Source organism: Candoia aspera, chromosome 7, assembly GCF_035149785.1.
Source record: "Candoia aspera isolate rCanAsp1 chromosome 7, rCanAsp1.hap2, whole genome shotgun sequence".
Lineage (NCBI taxonomy): Eukaryota > Metazoa > Chordata > Lepidosauria > Squamata > Boidae > Candoia > Candoia aspera.
This window is the reverse complement of record NC_086159.1, coordinates 74,266,507-74,292,469: the sequence shown is the minus strand read 5'-3', so window position 1 is coordinate 74,292,469 and position 25,963 is coordinate 74,266,507. Positions and strand designations below refer to the sequence as shown.

The window sequence follows — 25,963 nt, the reverse complement described above, 5'->3', positions numbered from 1 at the left end:
CATCCCTGGGGTTTGCTGATGTTTTTCCATCCCAGGATTAACCAGTTGCCATATGCCAAATACTCCTGACTCTGCTGCTGTACAATAATATTATTGTCAAATGTGGAGCCCATATATCTAGAATGCAGTAGGATCCTTCATTTGTCAGGGTTATTCTACCATGAAATCTTCACCTTCTACATTGAGAAGAATACTGGCTACCCAGCCTTAATACCATCTCCTGTTCTATGCCCAAACTCAGAAAAATAGGAAATGCCATTTTTGTTAAGAACATTTTTTCTCTATGCAGTTGAAACCATCCTACATAGCACTTACCTTATGCATGACGAAAAGTATCTCCTGACATTCTAAAGTTCAATAATAATAATAATAATGATAATAATAATAAATCAGACATGACTGTAGTTACAAGGAAAGAAATATACAGTAGAGAGTTGTCATTGCGGTAGCTGGAGGTAGAAAGGCCAAAGAGAAAGAACAAGAAAAAATAGGGAAATATAAAGACCTTCAAATAGCAATCGAGCATATGTTGAAAAAGAAAGTGGATGTGCACCTGGGGCCATACCAAAAGATCTGGAAAAGCACTTGGACACAATAGGAATGGACAGAATCTCAAAACATTAGTTAGAGAGAATATTACTAGGAGCAGCATATATATTGCCACAGTATCTTTCGCCATTCTAGTTCCTTGGGAAGGAGCAAAGGTCAAAAGCATCATACTTAAAACTATCTGGAAGACTGCGTAATCATCATCATCATCATCTAAAGCAACTCTTCTGAAGCACAACTCTGTGTTCTGATAATGTATATGTTTGGGGGTGGTGGAAAAAGGCCTTGTTTTGATCAACATTCTGATACTATGAAAACAAGGAACTTAGCTGCTAAGTAAATCTCAGCTGCTTTCTAGTCAGAGAGCAGAGTCAGAAAAGATATCTGCTTAGCAATAAGGTGGATGGGACATTTTTCCTGTTTTATCTTTCTTCAGATTCCGCCCCACACACACACACACACTTTTTAGAATTACTAGTTTCACGTTATTCAGTCAAGCTGAGCAACCTGACATCAGTAGGCAAGAACTGTATAAACAAAGAGCACATCCCTCACCCGCACTGATGATGTTACCTAGTTGGGTAATGACATGTCTGCAAGCCAACAGCCAAGCTCAGAGAGCACCAAGGACTCCACAATCTGACATCAATGTAAATCTAAATAAATGATTTTTAGATGAAAATCCTGGGAATTTATTCTTTTAAATAAAACATGCCATACACCAAAAAACCTGAAACCTCCTGCAGGCAAAGCTTATGTCCAGCTATGGTCATGCTCCATTAACTTTAACTAAGTTGCCTACAGGGACAGTGGAGAAAGCATTCTCAGAAACAGGTTTCTCAACCTTGGCGACTGGAAGATGTGTGGACTTCGACTCTGGGAGTCGAAGTCCACACATCTTCCAGTCGCCAAGGTTGAGAAACTCTGCTCAGAATATGAGAATATCACATTCTCACTAGTATGCCGATATACATAGCTGCTCACTTGCACTTGTCTCAGTATGAATGTTGGACAGTATTATTATTATTTAGTCCATTTTATCTGAAGCACAAAGTACAAATTTGAATACCGTAAGCTATTTTAAGAGTTCATAAGCTATGACAAGTTTTAATTAACTGCACACGACATGTTTTAACCAGCACATACCTGCAGGAAAAAAAATACTCATTTGGTTATTTTAAATTAATTCATTGTGGATGGATGATTTCCATATATTCATCTGCCAATTATCCTTGACAGTCATGAGCAATAACTAGATTTGATTTATGTCTGGTCTTGCAAAAACCACATGAGCCAGCATTTTTGTTATGTGTCTTTCTTGGCATTGTCCTTAGCAACCTTAAAACAAATAGAAAAAGCCTAAAGTGCTATCTATTAGAGACTTCAATTATGCATGCCTCAAAACTTAGTCTGTAATACAATAAAGAGGCATCATGTAGAGAGAAACATTCCCATCCATGCTTAATTTATATAAGAGTCACTTGCTGAGATGGGCAGCTATAGAAATAGAATGAATGAATGAATGAATGAATGAATGAATGAATGAATGAATGAATTTACTTAGCTCTAAGTAAACCTCTCCGCAAGCAAGCTGAATGCTAAATGAAAATTACAAGAAGAAACTCTCTGAAATCCAAGTTAAAAAGAGGATTTACTACTTTGCTCCCCACTCTAAATATTCAGCAATATGATTAGGGAACGTTTGCCCTTACTCTGAATTGACTTTGCTTGTCTTCAGTGACAATAAACATAGTCACTGCTATTATGCAGCTGATTCAGCTACACAGCATTATAATATCACATCTCCTATACAATCTCTGTTTTCTATTAGAAGGAAAAGAAGAGAAATCAAGGCAGCAATAGATAAGGGAAACAGGTAAGTAACAATACCATCCCCTCCGCTCAAAAAACTGCTTATATATACAAACTACATGAAGTTCCTGTATAAAAAATTGAGTCTAGGAAAAAAAATCTGATTCGCATAAGAAATAACATTAAATGTTGCAATACCCAACCAAGAGGAAACAGATATTAGATACAGTTGGAAAATTACTTAGGACCTGCACGGAGACATGTAAGTCTCCACCTCTAGAGTCAGACAGACTCTTCCTCCTTTCAAATATGAAAGTATTCAAACGTTTAATAAGATACTTTGCATTTATTTATCAGGAATATAAAAGTCATTAAAAAAAGGAATACTTCTGAAGTTAATTTTGTACATCTCTTTTATTGTATCAGCATTAACATGCTCCTTGCACGGAGTCATACGCAACCCAACCATTTGTTCAGGCGCAAGTAATTTATTATAGCCAACGTGATAAAAATTAACAAGGAACTGGAGTATGGGCATTTAAAGCCTGATCTTCCCACATCAAAAATAAACATTGAGATAAACCAAGTTTTAGGCCCTCTTGCCTACAAAATGAATGGAATATGATTCTGGTTGGGCCCAACTGTATCACGGGAGACATGTCAACCTAAAGATTAGGATTAAGATTAGGATTAAGGATTTTCAGGAACTTTTGAAAGGACCTGTTTCCCCATTAAAAAGCTAAATACAGGCATTTACAGTAGTGCTTTCTTAAGTATAGGACCGCATCCAATTCTAGCTGCTCAGTGGCTATAACTATTCACTCAATATTTGAAGACACATGTCTTCATCACATCGATACTTTCTTTCCTACTTGTACACCCATAAGAACAGTGCACATATTCAGGTCCTCTGAGTAGGTATTGTACAGCTCCTGTTGCCCACAGTATGCATATTTGTCCTGTCACCAAAAGCCAGTTTTGCAGGTTTTCACTACGCTTTCAGCAAAACTCACAACCTGGTAATGACCAGCATTTCTCTCCAATTGATACAGAAATATTTGGGTCTGCCACTAAGCACCCAATGACATGCACATGACATTATTTTGATGAACGGCAAGCTAAAAATTGTTTAAATAAATCCAGTTAGTACCTGCCATCAGTCCACTGCAGGGTTCCTCAACCAGGGTTCCGTGGCACCCTCGGGTTCCGTGAGAGGTCACTAGGGGTTCCCTGGGAGATCACGATTTATTAAAAAAATTATTTCAAATTTGGACAACTTCATGTTAAAAAGTTTCATTCTTCATGTTTAGTTTAAGAACACTGTTCGTGCATATATACAGCCCTATACATGAAAGGAATATAATAATTTTGTAAATTCTGGCCTATAGTTGAGCCTGAATGAGCAGGGGTTCCCTGAGGCCCAAAAAACATTTCAAGGATTCCTCCAGGGTCAAAAAGTTGAGAAAGGCTGGTCTACCATTTTGCAAGAGACAACACCACTGACACCAATTGCCTGACGCTGCCTCAAAAATTTTATTTTGTACTGTCTTTTACGACCATATCCAGATAAATGCATTTGTGTGCAACATTCCTCTGCTACTCCTGTTTCAAAAGAGATCCTCTGACTAATTTCCCAGAACCAAAATTTAATGGGTGAATAAAAATCCCAAAATATGTCCAAGGACACTATTATACAATCAGAACTCCTCCATGTTGTAAAATTAACTTGCTGAAGTTTTGAACAAACATAAAAAGGAACAAAAATGTTTTTAAATCTGACTCTTGCTACAATCTCTCTCTCTCTCTCTCTTGCACACATACACACACACACACACAAACAATATCGTGGCACATAGCATCTATCATCACATCTATCATCTTATAATCTGCCACCTATAGTGTAGTCCATATCTGACCTTTCATTTGTTGTTTATTCATTCAGTCGCTTCCGACTCTTTGTGACTTCATGGACCAGCCCACGCCAGAGCTTCGTGTCGGTCGTCAACACCCCCAGCTCCCCCAGGGACGAGTCCGTCACCTCTAGAATATCATCCATCCACCTTCCCTTGGTCGGCCCCTCTTCCTTTTGCCTTCCACTCTCCCTAGCATCAGGATCTTCTCCAGGGTGTCCTGTCTTCTCATTACGTGGCCAAAGTATTTCAGTTTTGCCTTTAATACCATTCCCTCAAGTGAGCAGTCTGGCTTTATTTCCTGGAGGATGGACTGGTTTGATCTGCTTGCAGTCCAAGGCACTCTCAGAATTTTCCTCCAGCACCACAGTGTTGGAGACCTTTCACTTATGGGTTAATTTGTCTGAAAATGTCAATTGTCATGTCCACCGTTTCAATGTGCATTGTACATCATAATGTTTCACATGCCAAGGCACTGACGCGCGTTTCTGGTTGGGAGAGAGCTGCTGTGGGACCTTGTACCAAGCTCTCTATCTGTGTTCATTTAGATGGAATGTGTTTGGGTTATCTTCTCTGTTCAAGGTCTTTTCCTGCTGATCAGCAGAACTCATTAGGAGCACCTGGGATTGTGAATTTGAGATGATTGTATGGGGGGTGGGACTTCACTTGTATTGGGGGGTTTTAGTTCGATTTTGGTGCGCTTTTATCATTCTCAGTTTTCTTTGTACTTGCATCCTATTCTTAAATAAACCAGATATTATTAAGCTCCTGCTTGTGAGTCTGAGAGTGTTTTTAGAATAGGCAACCATCACATAAAGCTGAGAATCACCAAAGTTCACCATTAGCTCCTACCAAGATCAATTCTTGTGAAGGAAGCAGTTAGCGATGGCAGAGTCGAAACTAGCATCCGGGGAACTTGAGGAGCCGACTAACCCATTGCCTGAGTCGACGATCCAGAGTAGAGAGCCGAGCCACCCCCCCCCCCCCGAACTTTCATATTACCAGAAGGATTCGAGTTCCAGCCCTGAGCTGGGGGGATCTAGCGATGGGGGAGAGCCAGAGCAACCGGCACCGAGCGGACCGCCTGCAGAGCTGATCACCTGGGATACGATGGGAGAGCCCCAGCCAGGAATGTCCCAGGCATCCTGGAAGCACCGGTTCCTGCTGACCCCAGAGGTGGAATCTACCACAGTAGCAACAGGGAGACAGCCTGACATGCGACAGAGAGAGGAATCTCAAACCCCTGAGAGGCTGAGAGTACTGGAGGCGAAAATGGAATCGATGAAGTATCTGTTAAAAAACCTGTCTTTAGCGGTGGGTGGCCAGGAGAGGTACGATGGAAGTCCCAGCTTCACGCAACCATCCCCCATCCTCCCCCCTGAACCGGCAGCGGAGCGGGGCCGCAGACGGCTCCAGGATGGATCTCCACCCCGAAGAGGGATCACTACCATGACCTGGGGCCCCACCACTCGAGCCGCCACTGGTTCCGCTCCAGCAGGAGGGGCGGTGAAGGACTTTTCTGTCAATTTTGATGGGGATCCCACCAAGCTATCTTTTTGTCTAACTAATGTGAAGAGCTACATGAGGCAATTCGGGCCATGCTTCCCTTCCGAAGAGGCTAAGATAACGGCAGCGGCCACTAAGCTAAAAGGCAGAGCGGCGGACTGGTATGTCCAATTAACGGAGGCTGACGCCCCTGAGCTCGAGTCCTTTGAGGACTTTGTGTTAGCATTAAAGCTGCACTTTGAGGATCCTCTAGCCAAGGCAAGAGCTAAGGAGGCACTAAAGGATCTCATCCAGGGCCCCAGGTCAGTAGCCGACTATGCCCTGAAATTTAAAGCTTTGGCAGGCAAGGTCCCCAATTGGTCTCAGTCAACCTTCGTAGAAAGGTTTAAAGATGGGCTCAATCGGGACGTCCTAAAATGGGCGCTATGCAGAGACAACCCAGAGTCGTTGCACGACTGGATCTGTCTGGCCGGGAAGGCTGAGCATGCCCAGCGCACCTACATGCAAGCCAGACGGCCCGAGAGACCACCAACCACAACGCAGGGACCCCGAAGCAGGGCAACTGCTGCCCCATCAGGCTACAGAACGTGGGACGAGGAGAGGCATTGGCGCTACACGCGGGGCCAGTGTATCTGATGCGGAAAGGTAGGGCATCGAGCCGCAGACTGCCCGAAAACCAAGGCTGGAGATTGAGCGACAAAAGTGCAGGCCAAATCACCCCCCATCGCAACGGATGACAGCAGCCAAGGGGGCTACTGACACGGAAGAAGAGATTTACTTCTCAGAAGAGGCTGATGTTCCCTCTAAGGAGCCGGCGGGAAATGCCAGCCATCTGCCCTGAAAAGCGCCTGCGGGCAGGTGGAGGCTGGGCGCAAGGATGCTATGGTGAGTGCTGATTGCCCCACTCTAGCAGTGAAAGTGAAGTTGGGCTCCCGCACTAAGACTACGGAAGTCTGGGCTCTAGTTGACTCTGGGTGTTCAAGGTGTCTCATCCACCCTGATCTGGTTGCTGCATTGGACTTGCCTAGCCTTCCCCTCCAGCAGCCTTTGATCTTCACCCAGTTAGACAGGTCAACGGCGGGTGGGGGTCCGGCAACTCATTTCATTGGAAATGTAGCGATGCAAATGGGCAGCCACAGGGAGGCTTTAAAATTTATTGTGGCGCCTGTTGGCAATCCCATGGTAATTCTGGGAATTCCCTGGTTGACTTTGCGCAGCCCATATATAAATTGGGAGCACCGGACTGTTACTTTAAGGATGGGTTTTACCAAGCTCCTACAGTGGAGAGACCTTCACGTGTGGGGGTGGGAAGAGCTGCGATCGCCATGCCACGCCCCAGCTTGCCACACTTAGAAGGCTTGCCCGAGTGATACCGAGACTTTGCAGACATCTTTGGAGAAGTGGAAGCGGACCAGCTGCCCCGCCATCGAAAGACTGACTGTGCAATAGAGTTGGTTCCCAACGCTCAATTACCCAAGCCGAAAATTTATCCAATGACTCAGAAAGAGCTGGAGGCATTGCGTGACTTTATTGACAAAAATATGTCAAGGGGGTTTATTGAACCTGCAAATTCCCCAGTTGGGGCCCCTGTGTTTTTCCGGGAAAAGAAGGATGGCACGCTTAGACTTTGTACGGACTATCGGGGGTTAAATTCCGTCTCAATCTGCAACAAATACCCCCTACCTCTAATGAAAGACATGTTCGCCCATTTGCCAACGGGTAAAATTTTCTCCAAGCTCGACCTTCGTGAAGCCTATTTTCGCATCCGCATACAAGCTGGAGACGAGTGGAAAACTGCTTTTAATTGCCCATTGGGTTCATTTCAGTACAAAGTCCTCCCTTTTGGGTTAGCCGGGGCACCCGGTGTCTTCATGCAATTGATTAACGAAGTGTTACATGATCATTTGTTTAAAGGGGTCCTGGTTTACTTAGACGATGTTCTCATTTACACTGAAACCGAGGAGGAACATGAACGCCTCCTCAAACAGGTGTTAAGCAAGCTTAGAGATGCCAAACTCTATGCAAAGCTTTCTAAATGTGAATTTCACAAAACCCGTCTTGACTATCTAGGCTATAGGATATCTGACAATGGCATTGAGATGAACCCTGAAAAAATTCAGGCGATTTTAAGTTGGGAACGCCCTTGCACCTGGCGGCAATTACAAAGTTTTCTAGGGTTCAGTAATTATTATCGCCACTTGATCCAGGGGTTTGCTGAGATTGCTCTGCCCCTTACTGCGCACCAAGGGTTTGGGAGAGACACACAAGGTGAAAAATCCTGGGGCAGTGCTGAAATGGACACCTGAATGCCAGGCAGCATTTGAGAGGTTAAAAACCCTCTTCACTGCTGAGCCTATTTTACAGCACCCTGATCCTGAACACCGCTTTGTGGTCCAAGTTGATGCTTCTGACTTCTCAACTGGGGCTATATTATTACAATGAGATTCCGAAAATCACCTAAAACCCTGCGCTTATCTGTCCAGAAAATTTTCTGAAACTGAACGCTGGTGGCATGTTTGGGAAAAGGAGGCTTTTGCTGTAAAAGCCGCTTTGGAAGACTGGCGTCACCTCCTGGAAGGTGCTAAATGCCCTTTCGAAGTTTGGACAGATCACAGGAATTTGGAAGCCCTCCGCACCCCCCGGCATCTCAGTCCTAAACAAATTCGCTGGGCTCAATTTTTCAGTCGCTTTAACTTCCAATTACAATTTATTCCGGGAAAGAAAAACTTTCTGGCCGATGCTTTGTCATGTTTGCCTCAGGACTCTGACCACGTGGCAGATATAGTTGGGACTGTTCTCACTGAACCACAACTGGGCTTGGTTGCTGTCACTCAGAGCCAGACCCACGCGCAGGCAACCCAGCCCCCAGCCCCGTCTGGGAAGCGGAAAATGCAAGTTCCTTGTCAGTTACAGAAGGACTTTCTCCAGGCGCTGAAATCTGACACTTGGTTGCTGGCTAATAGAGACAATGTTTCTTTTGAAAACAGTCTGGCATGGGTGGAACACCACCTTTATGTGCCTGAAACTTTGAGGGCTGATGTTTTGCAGCATTCCCATGATGACAACCTTGCTGGACACTTTGGTTTTGTCAAGACCTTGCATTTGGTTTGTCGTCAATTTTGGTGGCGGACCTTAAGGAGGGATGTCAAAGACTATGTTGCCTCCTGTCCTATTTGTGCCATCTCAAAGTGAAAAGGGGGTAAACCACAGGGGCTTCTGCAGCTGGTGGCCAGCCCATCCCATCCCTGGGATGAGATTTCTATGGATTTTATCATAGACCTACCACCCAGTCAGAAGAAAACCGTCATTTGGGTTGTAAAACACTTTTTCTCCAAACAAGCCCATTTCATTCCGTGCGCTCCTGCTTGTGAGTCTGAGAGTGTTTTTAGAATAGGCAACCATCACACAACTTTGTTGAAGAGACTGGAGCCCTATTGTCAAACCAGTTGTGGCGTACCTCTGTACTATCAAAATTCTTGCTTGCTCAGAAACCAATATTCACATAGTCATACACACCAAGGTTTTTCTCTTGCAGACATCCATGTGGGCAGCAATGTTGGTAGATGTGATTTCTTTGCATTGCACACACTTGCCCAGATGATGAGGGAAACTCACAAAGTGGTTGCCTTGAGCTTTCAAGAGGTTGGACAGTTTCAGTGGTTTGCATAGTTTTAATGTTTCGTGAACAATCACCCATCTAGCTGAGGGTAAAGAACTGAGGACTAAATTAGAAAAATGAGAACAAGTTGACACTCTCTTTTCTATTTCTTGTCTCTTTTATATTTCTTGTCTTTATGATTGATGCATGTGTACTGGGAAATGATAACTTAGCAAATATTTTTGTTAGCTGCAAATCACTGAAATTATTAGATTTCATTTACATATCAAGTTCCCAATACTAAGAACTGTCCAACAGTGGAATAGTCACCCTGCAGAGGTAGGGTGTTCTCCATCCCTTGAAGTTTTACTAAAGAGGCTAAATAGCCATCTGCCCAAGAAGGTTTAAATGGTTTTCCTGCACATTGTAGAAGGTTGGACAAAAGGACCTTTGTGATATCTTCCAACTGTACAATTCTATTTTGTGATTAATCCTACCAGATTCAGCACACAGGGTATGTTAACGGTTACGTCACCTAGGGAGCTACATCTGGCAGGCCCTAGGTAGCGGGCCTTTTCTGCTGTGGCCCCACACTGTGGAATCTTCTCCCCCCTGAGATGAGGTTGGCCTCATCACTGTTGAGCTTCCGGAGGTTCCTCAAGACCTGATTAAACCAGCAGGCCTGGGGACCCTAGGGAATGGGTGAATTAATGAGGTGGCTCCCTTATTTCTAACATCCCTTCATCTTTTATTCTTTGTTTTAGTTGGTTTTTTAATATATTTTTAATGTATTTATTTATTGTTTTTAGCTGTTTGTGCACCGCCCAGAGTCTCTTGTTTATGAAATGGGTGGCTATATAAATTTGAAAACTAAATAAATAAATAAATAAATTCCAAGATCGCCCAATACAGATCTTCACAATCCCCTTGTTGATTTGTTTTTGGTGCCAAATTTGGGAACTGTGTTCTACTAATAACATTACAGAATATATTATATATATACAGTGTGTGTGTGTGTGTGTGTATGTTTATGTGTGTGTATGTATGTATGTGTATATATAATATATGTATGTATGTGTATGTGTGTATATGTGTGTGTGTGTGTGTGTGTATAAATAAATAATATAACAATTTGACCATACTTGCTGAGAGACAAGGAATTAAATCTAAGTCAACCGTTCCTGAAAACACATGAAGATTAGCGGAGAACAATGTAACATACAACTTCAGCCCTGGACAGATTTACTAAGTCCATTCTACTTCTTACAAGGCTTAGCTATACCTAGAAAATGTATTTAAGGCTGCAGCTGAGACCCAGAGGCCAAATGCTCTGCTCATTTATGCCTTGATTATAGAATTGCAAGCTCTCAGTTTTGTTTAAGCAACAATTAACTTTTGGCAGCTTATAATAAACAGAATGAACACATCCTCTGCTTCAAAGTTGCTCACAGGACAAGGGTAGCCAGCTGTCAAAATCTGACTAAAAGTTTCAGGATCTTAGCTTCGCAGCCTCTAAGAGGATGGATTAAGATTTCAAAGTGAGGATACAGAAACAAGCTGTGTTGCTCGTTGAACCTTGATTACTCATTCACACTCCCCAGAGGTATTGGCAATGTGGCAGATTTATTCAAAGGATTAGATACTGTACATCACTGTGAATGTGCTCTTCATATGGGCCTGAAGCAGAGTTCTTCCTATTCCAGGAAGGGAAAGAAAGAATTCCACGGGCTCTGAGTAATCCAAATTTCAAATTTTATTTATGGTCATAGACCAAAGGTCTGTATAAAAACTCAGACAATAAACATCACAAAACAGGGTCCTGCCTCCTGATTGTGCTAACAACCATCGATAGTGACTTCTTCCTTGGCTGCTGTGTACTTCAATTTTTGTATTTATGATGAAAATTTGTTTTTAATTTATTTTAAGACTGGTCGCTGCCCAGAGTCACTTGCCGAGACGGGCAGCCATACAAACTGAATCAATCAATCAATCCAGTCAATCGAAAAGGGCAAACTGTGTAACGTGGAAACTGTCTACCAAATCTTAATTATACCGAAAGTTTCCTCCAGCAGTCATGACTGTACAATATTTTAATACTGTTTTGAGGGGGGAGGTTTCTAAGGATTTATTGGCTTAAAGGAGAATTATATTCTCTTCCGTAGAAGACCTGGAGCAATTTACATGGAAGGGTGATACTAATTCAGAGCCTTGAATGGTACAATGGACAGCTCAGCTGATCATGTGATATTGGTTCAATAACAGCCTCCATGCAGGATACAGATTTGACCTTGGAAGTGAAGGGTTAAATAAATATCTCCTTTCCAGGACTTTTGATGGTGAAGCATTAAGTCTGGCAACAATAAACGCTCTTGGCCTTTTGGCTACAGTCAAGCGTATACATCTTTTAAATAAACAGAAATAAATAAAAGTGGAACACCCATGCAGTCTACTGTACCTGAATAAAACATACCAGAGGGACACATTATTTTCTAAATTGTAAGCTTTTTCCCTAATTCTGTTTATGATCATCAAAGCTCAGGCTGAGAGACAAGGCAAAATCAAATGCTAACCAGGCTGCTCCCTTGCATTTTTTTTTAACACACAGCTTCAGAGTTTCAAGAGTCCTTAAGCAGGACTAAAATCCATGGCAACAATTAAGGATCTTTTCAAGACCTATTATTAATCTTGAAAGCCAATTTGGTGTAGTGGTTAAAGACACCAGGCTAAAAACCAGGAGACTGTGAGTTCTAGTCTTGCCTAGCTGGGGAACTTTGGGCCAGTCCCTCTCATTCTGCCCTAGGAAGAAGGTAAGGGCAACCCTCTCTCTCTCTCTCTCTCTCTCTTCATAAAAAAATGAGGTTGAAGAAATAACAGAATCTTGTACAACAGTAAAGACAAATTTATTATGTGTCTTTAACTTCTGGTGAGCTGTAGTCTATTTCATCAAATTAATGAAGCATTCTGAATTACGTGAAACTGTAAATAGCTAAATTAAACAGTTCCTTCTGATCTCACTGTACGCAATCTTTCTCCCCACCAGCACATGTATACGTCTGTGTATATACACACACAGACTATAAATCTGATAAAATGAGCTACAGACCAAAACAATTTAGGCCCTAATAAACGTGTGCTATACAGAACACAATCTGTACACTAACCGCTCAGTGAAGAAAGAAAAACACTCTAAAAAGCACAGAAAAGGCATTGCTTCTCAACTCATATTTTGGTTCAGACGTCCCCAACAAAAACAAAAAGGACTGAAGTTTGGAATTGATAGAATCTTTACTTTGAATGATCTTCAATCTCAAAGATTAGATGAATTGCATTGTAAACTGCTGAAGGAACTAGCTGGAAAGTTTCTAGATCAGATCATAAAGAAACTGCACCTTGAAAACAATACAGTAACTACCAAAAGTCAGCATGTATTTGTCAAGAACAACTCTTTCCATACACACCTTACGTCATTTTCTGACTGGGTAATTTCCTTAATAGATTATGGGAATGCTGTAGACATAGTACACCCTGACCTGAGCATGTTATTTCTGCCAAGTACTGACTGAAAGGGTTTCCAGATATCTGTACCTGCCATATTAATTGTTTTCACATTTTCAATCTGTAAGCACCTACACATAAATACTAAGTGTGCATTCCAATCTGCAGAAAGGTGTCGTGTTTAACTTTGGGCCATCGAGAAGCTATGTCAGTTTATTTACTTAGAGATTTCTTGAAACATACCATTTGACCAAGGGTGTTGCAATGTTTGCATACAACTATACAACAGTTTAAACTAGGACATGCCTGAGAGGAAGATTTACTTAAATTTTAAACAAGTTGTTCATTATATTAGATTGCACTTGTTATGAACTCAGTGCCTCTGTCTTCACAGTATGTTATTCATGGTTATCTAACTATGATAATTAACCTCAATTAACCCCATTTGGAGGGTCCTCATAACACAATGAACTGTAAACTAGGCAACCACATTTTAGATTATTATAGCGTGCTAACTCAACCCATATGGTTTATAATTTGGTGTCATGCAAACCCTCAAAATTGGATTAACTGGGCAAATTCCCACATCATGTCAATGACAATGATGTGGGAATTTGATTGAGCCACAGTGGGCTTCTTTGGTTCGTTTTCTGTGATCCATGTTAAAGAGATACTCTGTTCTTCAAAAGAGCACTGAGTCCAAAACCTTGGATAAAATGCACCGTGCAGGAAATGAATGCTGGTATCGTCAACACTCTTGCTACCTAATATTTTGTCTCAGCATCTCATGTGAACTTTACCAAGTATTGTTCTGAGGCTGCAGAATGGTGGGAAGCATCTCAGCCTCTTCCGCAGGCTAAGAGATGAATGATTGCCAGTTTGCTTGGGCATATCATGGATAGGGGAAGAGAGCTGTGCTATTATAACTCATTCAAAGTTGGCTTGAAAATCCTAGGGTTGAAAAGGGTGGTGTCAGCTTTCTAAATAAATAATGTTCCCAATGGCTTTTTCCTGTACGCATGCATGTATGAATTAGCCCTTCTTCAGCATTTTTACAATGCAGTGGTACTTCCTGGGTTGACCAAGTTTGCCAAGAGGCCTGTTCCTTACATCCTCAGACTTCCCTAATTTCACTTCCGTGGGATGTTCCATATCTGTCAACTTGGTTCTTAAAAGCTGGGGGTTGGGTGTCTAGGGGGCTATTTGCATTCCCATGTTGCTCTGGATGCCTCTGTGGACCAACCACTATATCTGGATAGAAAGAACGGATGACACTGCTCTGTACTCACCCTCACCCACCTTGAAAGCAACCCACTGGCATGTTTTCCTGCTCCACTTTCAGAGTAGTGTTTTCCTGCTTCTGTTACCTCAAGCACTACTGTCCATTTTGCTTGTGACACATTATTTTTTCTAGGTCACTCCCTGCACTTTAATTTGCTATTTGCAGAAGCAGGAATGGCCCCTCAGCTCCGTCAATGGTTGCCATGATCTCTAATACCATCTAGGGCTACCTTTAACAGTAGCTCTACAATAGCACAGTGGTTGTAACACTTGCTTAGCATATAATATATTGCTAGTTTGAAATCTGGCAGAATTTTTTTGTCGTTGTTGCTTTACTACTATTTTTCTTTCTCTGAACTACCTACTTTTCCATTGCTTTTCTTCTTAAGCAGCCTAGCAATGCACTAATTCATCATTTCCCCAGCCAGGTGAGATAAAAGGGTCCCAAGGAAAGAAAAATGGTAATTAAAAAAGAAAAAGACATTTCTACCAGGTTGCAAACCAGCAGTCTCCTTTCTGCTAGGCAAATGTTATAACCACTGTGCTATCACAGAACTACTATTACAAGTAATCCCAGAAGATATTAGATACCAACAGGGTGGCAAGAGGGAAATTTTATTTTAAAACTGGTTGCGTCTTCATGTATGTGCATTTTTATGCTTTGTGTGTATGTGTGTGTGCGTGCATGCATGCATGGATGGACAGACAGACATCAAGTCAGTGTTGATTCCTGGCAACTGCCTGGACTAGTCCTGCAGGTTTCTTGGGAAGATTTTTGGAAGTGCTTTGCCCTTGCCTCCTTTTTCCTAGGGCTGAGAGAGCGGGACTGGCCCAAGGTCACCCAGTTGGCTTCATGCCCAAGGCGGAACTAGAACTCACAGTCTCCCAGTTTCTAGCCTGGTGCCTTAACCACTACACCAAACTGGCCCTCATTCATATCAGTTGAATTCCTTGGAAGCTGTTGCCAAATATCTCAGTCTAGAAAGGATTTTCTTAAGCCAGTCAAGAGTAAACCCAGCATGAATACAGGACAGAAGCCGTTTAAGAGCGCAGTGCAGGCATATTCTAAAAGACAGATGATTAACAGCCAAATTGTTTTGGAAAGCAAAAATATAGTCTGCAGGGAAAGATCAGGACAAGTTGCATTCCCCAGTCTTCTCTCCTTATACTTGATTACATTCCCCAGCAGAGGGCAAAGCACAGGACAGGACCCTTGCCACAGCTTGTATCCTGCAGTCAAAGGCCTTCACCTCACTATGTAAAGTGCGATTGGCACTGCAGTGCCAAGCACAGCCAACATTTCTCTCTCTCTCTCTCTCTCTCTTTTTTTTTTACTGCTCTTGCACTTTCAACTGTCAGCCTGCCAAACTAAAGCAGGTGAAGCATCGCCTAACACTTTATACCTGTGCCAAGAAAAACTTCACATTCTCCATTCCTGTATCTCAGATGGTTGTTAATGGCAGAGGAATTAAAGCTGGCAAAACCTGAAAGTCACCTTTACCATCAACACAGAGCTGGGACAGAGGTACCAAATCAGATACTAGGCACTCCTCTAGCAGAAAAGACAAAGGTTTTTTTAAAAAATGACATGTAAAGCTAAGGGGCCCAAGGTGTTTCTCTCAACAACCCGGTTAGCCCCATGAAGCTTTGGTCTCCTTCACACTGGGACAAATTCATCCCTGAGGAGGGAGAACTGGGAAGAAGGACAAAGAGTGAAAAAGGTAACATTATCTCTGCAGCAGGTCTAACCGCTGAGGCCACCTGTCATCACCTAGAAAGGCAGTCTGGATGACTGGAGAAGCAAGTCTCTCCAGCAAATCCACAGTGGCCCTCCAGGCAAATCACTTGCTGCTTAGCCTTATCTGAATGGTACCTATTGAAAAAAGAATAATTTACACAGACAGGGAAAGGAGCAGGCTTCCAAATGAGGAAACTATTAAGCATTCCGATGAGTTCACACCACAAACAGTTAACCAATCATCCAGGTCACCCAGCTGGCTTCAGGCCTAAGGCAGGACTTATGGTCTCCTGGTTTATTGCCAGGTGCCTTAACCACTACACCAAACTGCCTCTCAGATTCATACAGTTAAGAAGCATAATTCAGCTACTGTATGTCTATCCTAGGCTTTAGTAGCACAGCAGCTGCTGCACTGGAGCTTGGATCAAGATAATCAGTGGAGAAATCCATGCTCTTTTGACCATGTTGTAGAAGAGTGTAACGTAATAGTCCAGAGGGAGGTAACTTAAAAATAATGCCAGACGCTCCCATGGAGATTTTGACAACTCCTCCCTCACTCACCAGCCACGATACGGGTCAAAAAGAATGCCCCACATCAGCCATGCCTGGAAGGCACTACTCAACTCACCGTGATTCGGTGCCAAAATGACATTAAAGAAAACAGTGACTTCCTTTCTCTTATATAATACACAGGGAGGAAGTCTGACTATTTCCACAAGCGCCATCACCGAGCCTATTGTCATCCAGGCCCAAGGCTGCAGATTCTTCAGGCGAAAGGTTCAAGACCAACCCCATTGTAACATTAGCCCTTTAATGTATACTGAAAACAACATTTTGAAGAAGAGCACCTTAGAAAGATTTTAGGGGAAATGGTTACCTATACTCTATAAATGCTTGCAATCTTGGATAGATGTGAAATGCGGGGTCCTTGTTTAATTTATTATGTTTCTAATAGGGATGTGCAAGCTTCAAAAATGATTCAGAAGGCTTTGGGACATTGCACAAGTGCAAGTACAGGTTCTTTCTGTTACTCATTAAAACAGCTATGTCCTTTTTCAGGTTTCCACACAAGCCTGGAAAAAAGTTCCCACTGCATTAAAGAAAAGCAAAAGAGAACCAACCATTCATCCAACATTCATATAGAGAAACTCTGTTCCAATCCATAATCTTTTGAATCTTTTTTATCAAGCTAAGCTGCTATATTGAACAACATCTTTCATCAGCCAAATTCTGTACTACATGTGTTCCTTTGCTGGTGTTTATAGACTGATTTATGATTGATTGATTGATTGATTGATTGATTGATTGATTGATTGATTTTCTATCCCGCCTTTATTTTTACAAATAATTCAAGATGGCGAACATACTTAATACTCCCTCCTCCTCCTATTTTCCCCACAACAGAAACTCTGAGAGGTGGGTTGGGCTGCGAGAGGGGGACTGGCCTAAGGTCACCCAGCGAGCTTTCATGCCTAAGGCAGGACTAGAGCTCTCAGTCTCCTGGTTTCTAGCCTGGTGCCTTGACCACTAGAACAAACTGGTTTAGTGATCAGTTTATTTTCCTCCCTGCAGACACAATCAGATGACTTTTACCTAAATAAAGTGGTTTAGAAAACCTTTCCTGTGCTTCCGGTCTCTTCCTATGAGTTGGACTGTAACTCACAGATCACTCCCAGTTTGAAGACGCCTACTGATAGAATGAAAAATTAGCAACACTACATCTTTACGAGTACTACATCAATATTCTCTCCCTCTAGAGAAATGCAGATATATTAAACTGGCTGGAAACCTCAATCAGCAAATGATCAGGACGCCAGACAAACCACAGTCCCACAGAGGTTGTTGGGACTGATAACCTGATATAAAGCTAATATACCTGGATCCATTTCAGTCTGGCTTTAGGCCTAGATACACCACTAAAACAGTCAACAACCGTAACTAATTTATTGATTAGTCATTTGACCCTATCAAGAAATTATTAACAGTGCTGAGAAAAAGGTAGAACATATTCATATTATATCATTATCCCTCCCATCCACCCCAAGCTATTCTAGGAGATCCATGCTTTTCTGGATGGTCTGTATAAACAACACTCTCCTCCTAGTAATGTCAAGTTTGTTCCCTGCAAAAAGTTTGTCAATGTATTCTGAAATGTCTCCATAGATCTTAAGAAAGGACCTAAGCAATCAGCTCTTACTACAGAGTACGGTTTACAATCAAACAGGATATGTGCGATGTCTTCAACAGCTAGAGCACCACGTATACACAATTTTTCTGCAAAACCTCCCATATCCTACCATAAAATCAAGTTGTTCAAACCATGCTCTAGTGAAACCTCTTCTAAGATGCTGAGACATGCAAATTGTTAAATATTTTTCTACCTGGCAAACTAATTAATGTTTGCCAGCCACTTCTAGGACATCGCACATTCAAGAGATGCTATGTAGTCTTGGCTGCCTGACCAATGGCCTCAGCTGGGAGGGAGACGGGGAAAGACATATACTTCCTGGAGCTCTCAGTGGTTTGTGGTACCACTGAGCATGTGGTATTGCAGGAGCACCTCAGCAGGTTAGAAACTGGAGACACTACATTGTGGTGGTTCCTTCATTTGGTCCCACGGCAGTTGAATTGTGGGGTCCCCCAGTGTCCTGTCCTTCCTCTTCTAATCTGGTCATCCAGAGATTTGCAATAGGATCTGAATTAGGAGAAGAGTATGCAAATTCTTGATAGCTGCCCAGAGCAACCAGAAGACCAAGTGATTAAAGATATCCAGCAAAAATAGAGGTATTGTAGATAAGCGGCTCTCCATCTTGGGAATAATAAGGTGGCCAGAACTAGATGAATATTAGCTTTATTGTTGATGGTTTTGCATTAGATTCTTTTCATTGTTCTTTTGTAAACTATTTTTTCTATCCTCCTTTGGGAGGAAGAGTAACAGAACTAAAGGAAAATGTTTAAAAAAATAGAAGCAATATGGTTATATGGTAGCAATCCTTGAAAGTCACCCCTGGAATAGTACTTTGGCGAATGTACATGTTTTCCTTATATTTGTGTCTGTGTTATTGGCTGCACATTTTCACAGGTTATGCTATCCACTGAAATCAAGGACAGGAAAGCAATCTTTAGAGCTTGCTTGATTATACAGATCCTGGACTGTCGCATTGTTCCAAATGCAAAGCCTAGATCCGATTGGGTGGTGCCACTTTATGTCAGTATAAATCAACTGAACTCTCTCATGATTCAAATAATCCATGAGCCGCTTCCACCAACTAGTAGCTGATGAGAACATGTGTTTGCTTTGGATGCGAGTATAAAATCTTAAGAACTATTGGAAAGTTTTCCACTGACTATAGGAAAACGGAAGCCAGCCTTCTCGGCCTTTATGAACTGCCAGGTTCATAAAGGATTGTAATGCATTTTTTTCTCTGCAGCTTTTCTCTAGTAAAATACTGTCCTGATATTGCTAGATGCAGTAGATGCCTTTTTAAAAGTTTTTGGAAGATGCACTAATAAAATCCCCGAAATCGTTAAACAATGGCCCCATCCTCAGCTTGCTGAACTACCATGTTGGTCTTGTATTGACTTCGTAGTAAAGGTAAAGGTTTCCCTTGACATTAAGTCCAGTCGTGTCCGACTCTAGGGGGCGGTGCTCATCTCCGTTTCAAAGCCGAAGAGCCGGCGGTTGTCTGTAGACACTTCCTCTGTGGTCATGTGGCCGGCATGACTACACGGAACGCGGTTACCTGCCCGCCGAAGTGGTACCTATTAATCTACTCACATTGGCATGTGTTCGAACTGCTAGGTTGGCAGGAGCTGGGACTAGCAACGGGAGCAAACCCCGTCACGCGGATTCGAACCGCCGACCTTCCGATCGGCAAGCTCGGCAGCTCAGCGGTTTAACCCGCAGCGCCGCCGCGTCCCTATTGACTTCGTAGGTGCACACAAATTCAACCAACTCAGGTTTAGTCAAGAAAAAGTGGTTAACTAAACTATAACTTTATGCCTTGCCTGAATCCTTCTATTAAATGTCTATCTGAGAAGCACATGTGTGCCCTTTATATAGTGTGCAAATGGAAGAGGCTTTCATTGCACTGCATCCTTTCCACAATTGTCTAGGACTCTGTCCCAAAATTGTTGGTTCATATGTTTAAAAAGCAAGTGAGAAGTATAACTTTAGCTTCCAAACTCCATTATGTTAGAAAGGAACAAGGACATAGCATTGTCAGTGGGGGAAAAAAAAGGACAGCTACTATGGACAAAGGGGGACTTATTTTTCTCATTGAGACACTGAAGGTTACACTATGTATCATCAATCATCAATGTCTCATTCATAAATTGTTTGTAAGTTCCTTTTAAAAAAAGGGTATGAAATCTTCAAATAATGTTCTCTAAAGAAGATTCTTTTAAGCTGTGACCATCTGTAAAGATAAGCTGTCACTAGGTGAATTTATGAAGTGTCTGAGTTCTGTTTAAAGGCCATTAAAATCAGGTTTGAAAGGCTAAAGAAACATGTCATTTAACAAGTTTAGTATAGCAGTGTTTAATCAGTTAATGGTTGTAAAAATAAGGACAGAAATAAGTCCTAAGTCTCCGCTGATTTCAGTGAAATGTGTTCAAACCAGATTTTACAGGTTGAACACCTTTCGGACGTTGATCAACCCTATGCCATTGCATCAAATTCTTTCCCTCAGTAAAAGAATGTAGTTATTACTGCTTTCAACTTAATTATATTTTATTGCAAAATAATAAATTAAATGCAGCTTTGTCCCACTGAAGGCAGAACATCAAATAAAGGAATCAGGTAACCAACCTGCAGTTAAATATGTATGCAATCCAGTCCTATGAATATTTCCTTGAAAGTAATCCACCATGTTCAACAATCAGGATTATTTCCAAGTAAGAACGCATTGAATCTTTTAGGAGACACTGCAACGCTTGCAGTAAACAATGCTTACTACAAAGTATTTCTTTGTCAAGCTTTTAAGATACTGTCATTATACCCTGTAACAACAGACTTCCAGCAGTCCTAGTTGAGTGTTTCCTGACCTGGCCTACCTCAAAGGGCTGACATTCCTTCAAGCACATTAGAAAAATTCTGTACTTTGTAGAATGAGAACATTATTTTCAGCAGCCAAATATTTCCTTGGGGACAACTATGTGAATTTTTGAGAAAAAATGCACTTCATCTCTGTGCCATGATAAGAAGTCACAAGATAGCAAGAAATATAACATGTAACTTCTGTAGCAACCTGTTTATTTAAACCCCTCTGCAACGGTTTGGGAGAGGAATCAAGATCAATCATCCATCACATTGAGCTTCCATCTAGATCACTGTTTTTCAAACTCGGCAACTTTAAGATGAGTGGACTTCAACTCCCAGAATTCCCCAGCCAGGGAAAACCACTGATCTAGATTTAGCATTTGCTCTCAGTTGTGCTAAATGGAGGTCAACTTCATACTTCATGCTAAGACACAATGTGCTTTGTTTAATTTTGGCTTAGCATGATATGTGAACCCCAGATAGTGCAATATAAAGTCATTCATTGCTTCCCACGTTGTGTGAATCTAGCCAATTTTGATTCATTTAATAACCGATGCTAAATAAACCATAACTGAGCACAAAGCTGATAACAGGGAATGATACCTCCAGAAAATCATACCCACTAGCATCTAGAAGGTTCCCCTTATTGTCATGGCCTGCAAACATTTAACAAACTGCTTCTAGATCGTACTTACACTGCAAAAGAGAGGTGAGATTTGTTTTCCATGGTTTCCCAGCTAGAGAGAAAGCTAGCATATAAGGGAAGGGCTCTGTTAGAAACCTTCTGTCTGATATCTCGTTTATTTTTAAGTAGGAACTGCTTCATAGAGGAAAATCCCTTTGCAGTTCTAAGGGAGAGCTTTGACATATCAGCTGCTGCATGTGTAAACTATCCTGGAGCGTACCACGTGTATTGATTGAAACGGTTAGCCAGTTAGCCATGTGGAGAAGAATATGGTAGCAACATCTGAAAGCTAAGTATACCAAGTCTGCACTGTGGAAATCTGCAGGATAAATAAATGTTAGCTCTAATCCTCAAGGAACTGTTCCTGTTTCCCAGTTCTGGCTCTGAAGGAGAAGAAAAAGGCAGGCTTCCAGTTCAGACATAACACTATTAAATGAAGCATGGAGAGAGCAACCCTGCTTTGACTATACCAACTTCCTTGCTAAAGCCAAGTAAGGGAGATTAGATTAGGCGTAAAATCTGCCCGCTCAATCTTGCCCAAACAGAATTCTGAGAAGTCTGGCTTACCACGAAGCACAAGCCAGCTTACAGACTTATGCAGCACACACAACTGAAGCTTTGCAGCAATTCTTATATCATAATGACTAACTCCCAAATCGATTTTCCTCTGAACCAGATTTCTGCTCTGATAACTCATATTATCGTACTGTAAAGCAGGGGATCTTCAGCTGGCTATTGGATTGGACAAGTACAAATGCAAATCCTTGCAAGGAGCCCAGCGGCTTGCAAACCGCTATCCTGAGCTGAAAGGGGTGTTGCATTTCAGAGAATGAGCAGGGAGGACTTCGATGTCAGGGCAGGAATCCTCAGACCATTCCAGACAATGGCTGTCCAGTCTTTTAATGGCCCTGTGGAACCCCCCAAGAACAGTTTAGAGGCTGGCACCGAAGAACAAGGAGGTACTGCAGAAGAGAAAATCCTCTCCCATCAAGGGAACCGGTTTCAGAGGAGTGAAAAAATCTGATGCTCGTTCCCATCTGCAAGTCACAATACTATAAATTATCATCTCTGTGAGTTACTTGGACCTAAGAAAATCCATGCTGCATGTGACAGGACTTTTTCTCTCTTGGACCCACTTTTTTAAAACTCTAGCAATCAACAAGGGGGCAAAATCCAAACCCTCCCGTGTTATTTCTAAATTTTGAAGGCCATTTTAACATATTGTACAGCCCACATTTCATGGGAAACCTCGTTCAAGCGGAAGTTCAGAGCTGAACCTGACCATCCCCTGCAGCTAAGCAAGACCTTCCGTTCAAGGGAGGCTTCCAGGGGACTCGGCTCTCAAGCTCAGGGTCACTTCAGGACAGGAACTAGTTCTGGGCTAAGTCCCCCTTCCGTCTAAGGGCCTGACTAGGCTCCAAACGCATTTCTGGACAGCCAAGGGTTGCAATGCGGAGGCGGCTCATTCACCTGCGCCCCATCTCGGGGATGTTTAATCGGAAATAAGCGGCGGGCTAAACTTCCAGCGTTGCAAGGGCAGCTCCGCCTGAGAGCAGGCACGCAGCCGCGCAGCCCGAGGGACCCCGTGGCAAACGCGCGCGCACCGGCCGGAGCGTTTCGGGCCTCGCCGCTCGGAACCCGCGGAGCCTCCTTGGGGGGACGCCGGTCTAGGCTCTCTTGGCAAAGCTGCCCTCGCGCCCCAGCTTTCCCCCGGGCACGTGGGGGGGGGGGCCGCCGGCTGGCAGCGGGAGGGCCCCAGGCCAAAGTGTCAAGCGTTGCCCGGGTAGCAGCGGGAGGGGAAGCGATCGGAGGGTCCCTAGTTTTTTTTGGGGGGGGGGGGGGTTCAATCGCTTCCTTCGCTCCTTCCCTCTGCCTCGCTTAGGGACTGCTAGACCGGCAGCAGCTGCGCGACTGCACCCCCAACCCCCGTCCCCAGCTCCGCTTCCTGTGCGCGGCTGTTTTCTCTCCCTCCTCGCCCGCTCTTCCTCTTCGAAGGCGACGGCGGCTGACACGAGCGGGGCCCGGGCTCCAGAAACCGAAAGCAGGGGGAGGAGCGGGCTGAGCCCCGCGAGCAGGGGAACCGGCGACCCCAGGCGGGACCCGGCCCGCGTCCCCCGCGCCTTACCCCAGCGTGCTGATGAAGCCGTTGACCGAGCCCTCGGCGTAGAGCGAGACGATGTCGCCGATGTAGAGAAAGCTGGACATTTTGTCAGACATGTTGGCTCATTTTCGGCCGGGGGTCTGCCCTCCTCCTCTTCCACCTCCTCTTCCTCCTCTTCCCCCCCACCCCAGGGCACTCCAAGCGGGGCAGCGCTCGGCCAGCAGGCGGGGAGGGCTGGTCCGGAGCCCGCCAGCTGGTGGCGAGCGGAGCCGCAAGGAGATGCGCCAGCCGGGCTCCCGGGCGCAAAACTCCCGCAGCTGCTTTGCAGTCCTACTCCACCGGAGCTCCGCGCCTCTTAATCCGAAGTCAGTACGGTGCCCGTCTCTTCTCTCCCCTCGCCGCCCCTTCTTTTCCCCTCTTCGCAGTGCTCTCCGCGGCTCCCGGACGCCTTGGATCCCCTTTCGCTGCCTTCCAGCCCCTGCGCTGCGATCCCCTCCGGCTGCTTTCTCCGCTGACAAACTGAAACTCTGGCAGGAGAGTTTCCCATTGAAGCGGCTCAGAAGGAGGGGCTTTCCTCCCCCCCGCCACATCGCACCCCGCCCCGACCAATCACAGACGTCGGCAGGAAAGGGGGCGGCCCGACGGGCGGGAGGAGATGTAGGAAGATGGTGAGATGCGGGCGGGGGGCGGCCTCAAGGTGTGAGCTTTCCTCCTGGGACCTGGAGGGTTGGGGGATGAGTCGGTTTTCTGCCATTGCTTTCTGGTTTAGGGGTCTCCCTTTGCCACCCCACCCCACCCCGTTCCGAAGCTCTTGAGATCTTAAAAGAAGGTGTCTCTGCTTGAAAAGAAAAGATAGTAATCTGAACTTTTCCTCCCTAGGGTCTCATATCACAGCTCCCCATTTTCTCCATCTGGTTTGCATTGTTTGCAAAAGTTGGATGTTAAGGCTTTTCCACCCTGCTGAGTTTAAAACTAGTCAATCTTTAAGAATTCCCCGGCCAGCCATGCTGGCTGGGGAATTCTGGGAGTTGAAGTCCACCCATCTTAAAGTCACCGAGGTTGAGAAACCCTGCTTTAAGGTGTAGGAATGTGAATTTTACTGCTGAGTTGATCTTCCTACTTCCTCTGTGGCCTCTGTTCTCAGTCCCTGACAGTCACTTGGCTTTGCTCCAAGGTGACAAAAACTACTACTACTACTATTATTATTCCAAACTTATCAAGAAAGAAAAGTACTCATGCATACTATTAGGGGTGTTCACAGGGTGCAATGCGCATAAAAAATAGGCAGAACTTCAATCAGACCACCATCTTGACTTTATTGTCCACACCCTACGAACAACCCTGCATACAATTGCATTAAAAGATGAACACAAGTCAAATTTGATAAGCATAGCAATAAAAAAGGGGAACAAAAGGCCTGGAAATTAGGTTATAAACAAAACAACTCTGAAACCTGACCATATTGCTCAAAAGTCTTTCTCCTTGCCCCTTTGTCCAAAAATCAAATTATTCAAATGTTGACAAACACCATATGAACTAACCATTGCTGCAGATATGATGCTCCTTCTACTGTTGAATTATAACATTGTACTGTTAGCAACCCTCAGGTCCCCCATCCACAATTCGTGCTATCTTAATAGATTCCAAATTCTGTGGATGTAGCCAAGAAAACATGCCTTTTTAGCATGCGACAACTGATCCCGTTAGAGTAACAATCTTATTACCATCAGTCCAAAATGGAACAGTAACAAGACAGGACTGCCCCCAAAATGGGGAACAAACTAGAAGAATTTGAATTTGGGGAGGGGGGGCAGTGGGCAAATAAGACATTGATGGTAAGTATCATGGATGGAAAGCCTGAACGGAAAATCAGTTCAGGAAGTTTGAGAAATTCTGAAAAATGAGATAATTAAGCCCCAAACACAAACAATACAAATATGGAACAACTTTGATTGAAATACATAGCAAATGCATGGTCCTTAATGTCTCTGTGCCAACATGGAAGAAGTATGCAGTGGAATACCTCAGGGTTCTGTCCTGGGTCCAGTTCTCTCCACCATTATTATAGATGATAAAGACAAGGAAAGAAGAGATGCATTTGCAGATGACACAAAACTGGAGGGATTGCTAACACTTCAGAAGGCAGGCTCAGGGTTCAAAAGGATCTCTCTAGAAGGTACATTGGGCCCTATCCAACAATACACAGTTGAATGGTGAGAAATGTAAGGTTCTGCACAGGTAGGAAAA

At 43.5% G+C, this 25,963-nt stretch overlaps 1 protein-coding gene across 2 annotated transcripts in view; it reads right to left on the bottom strand.

Moving 5' to 3' along the window:
* The window catches only part of ITPR2 (inositol 1,4,5-trisphosphate receptor type 2), a 233,566-nt gene extending 209,456 nt beyond the window's left edge, over positions 1-24,110 (bottom strand). For both annotated transcript variants that reach the window (XM_063308132.1, XM_063308133.1), the window contains exon 1: positions 23,741-24,110. In XM_063308132.1, the coding sequence (XP_063164202.1) occupies positions 23,741-23,832 (92 nt within the window). In that variant the 5' untranslated portion in view covers positions 23,833-24,110. The remainder of the gene's footprint in view (positions 1-23,740) is intronic.
* Positions 24,111-25,963: the final 1,853 nt, after the last annotated feature.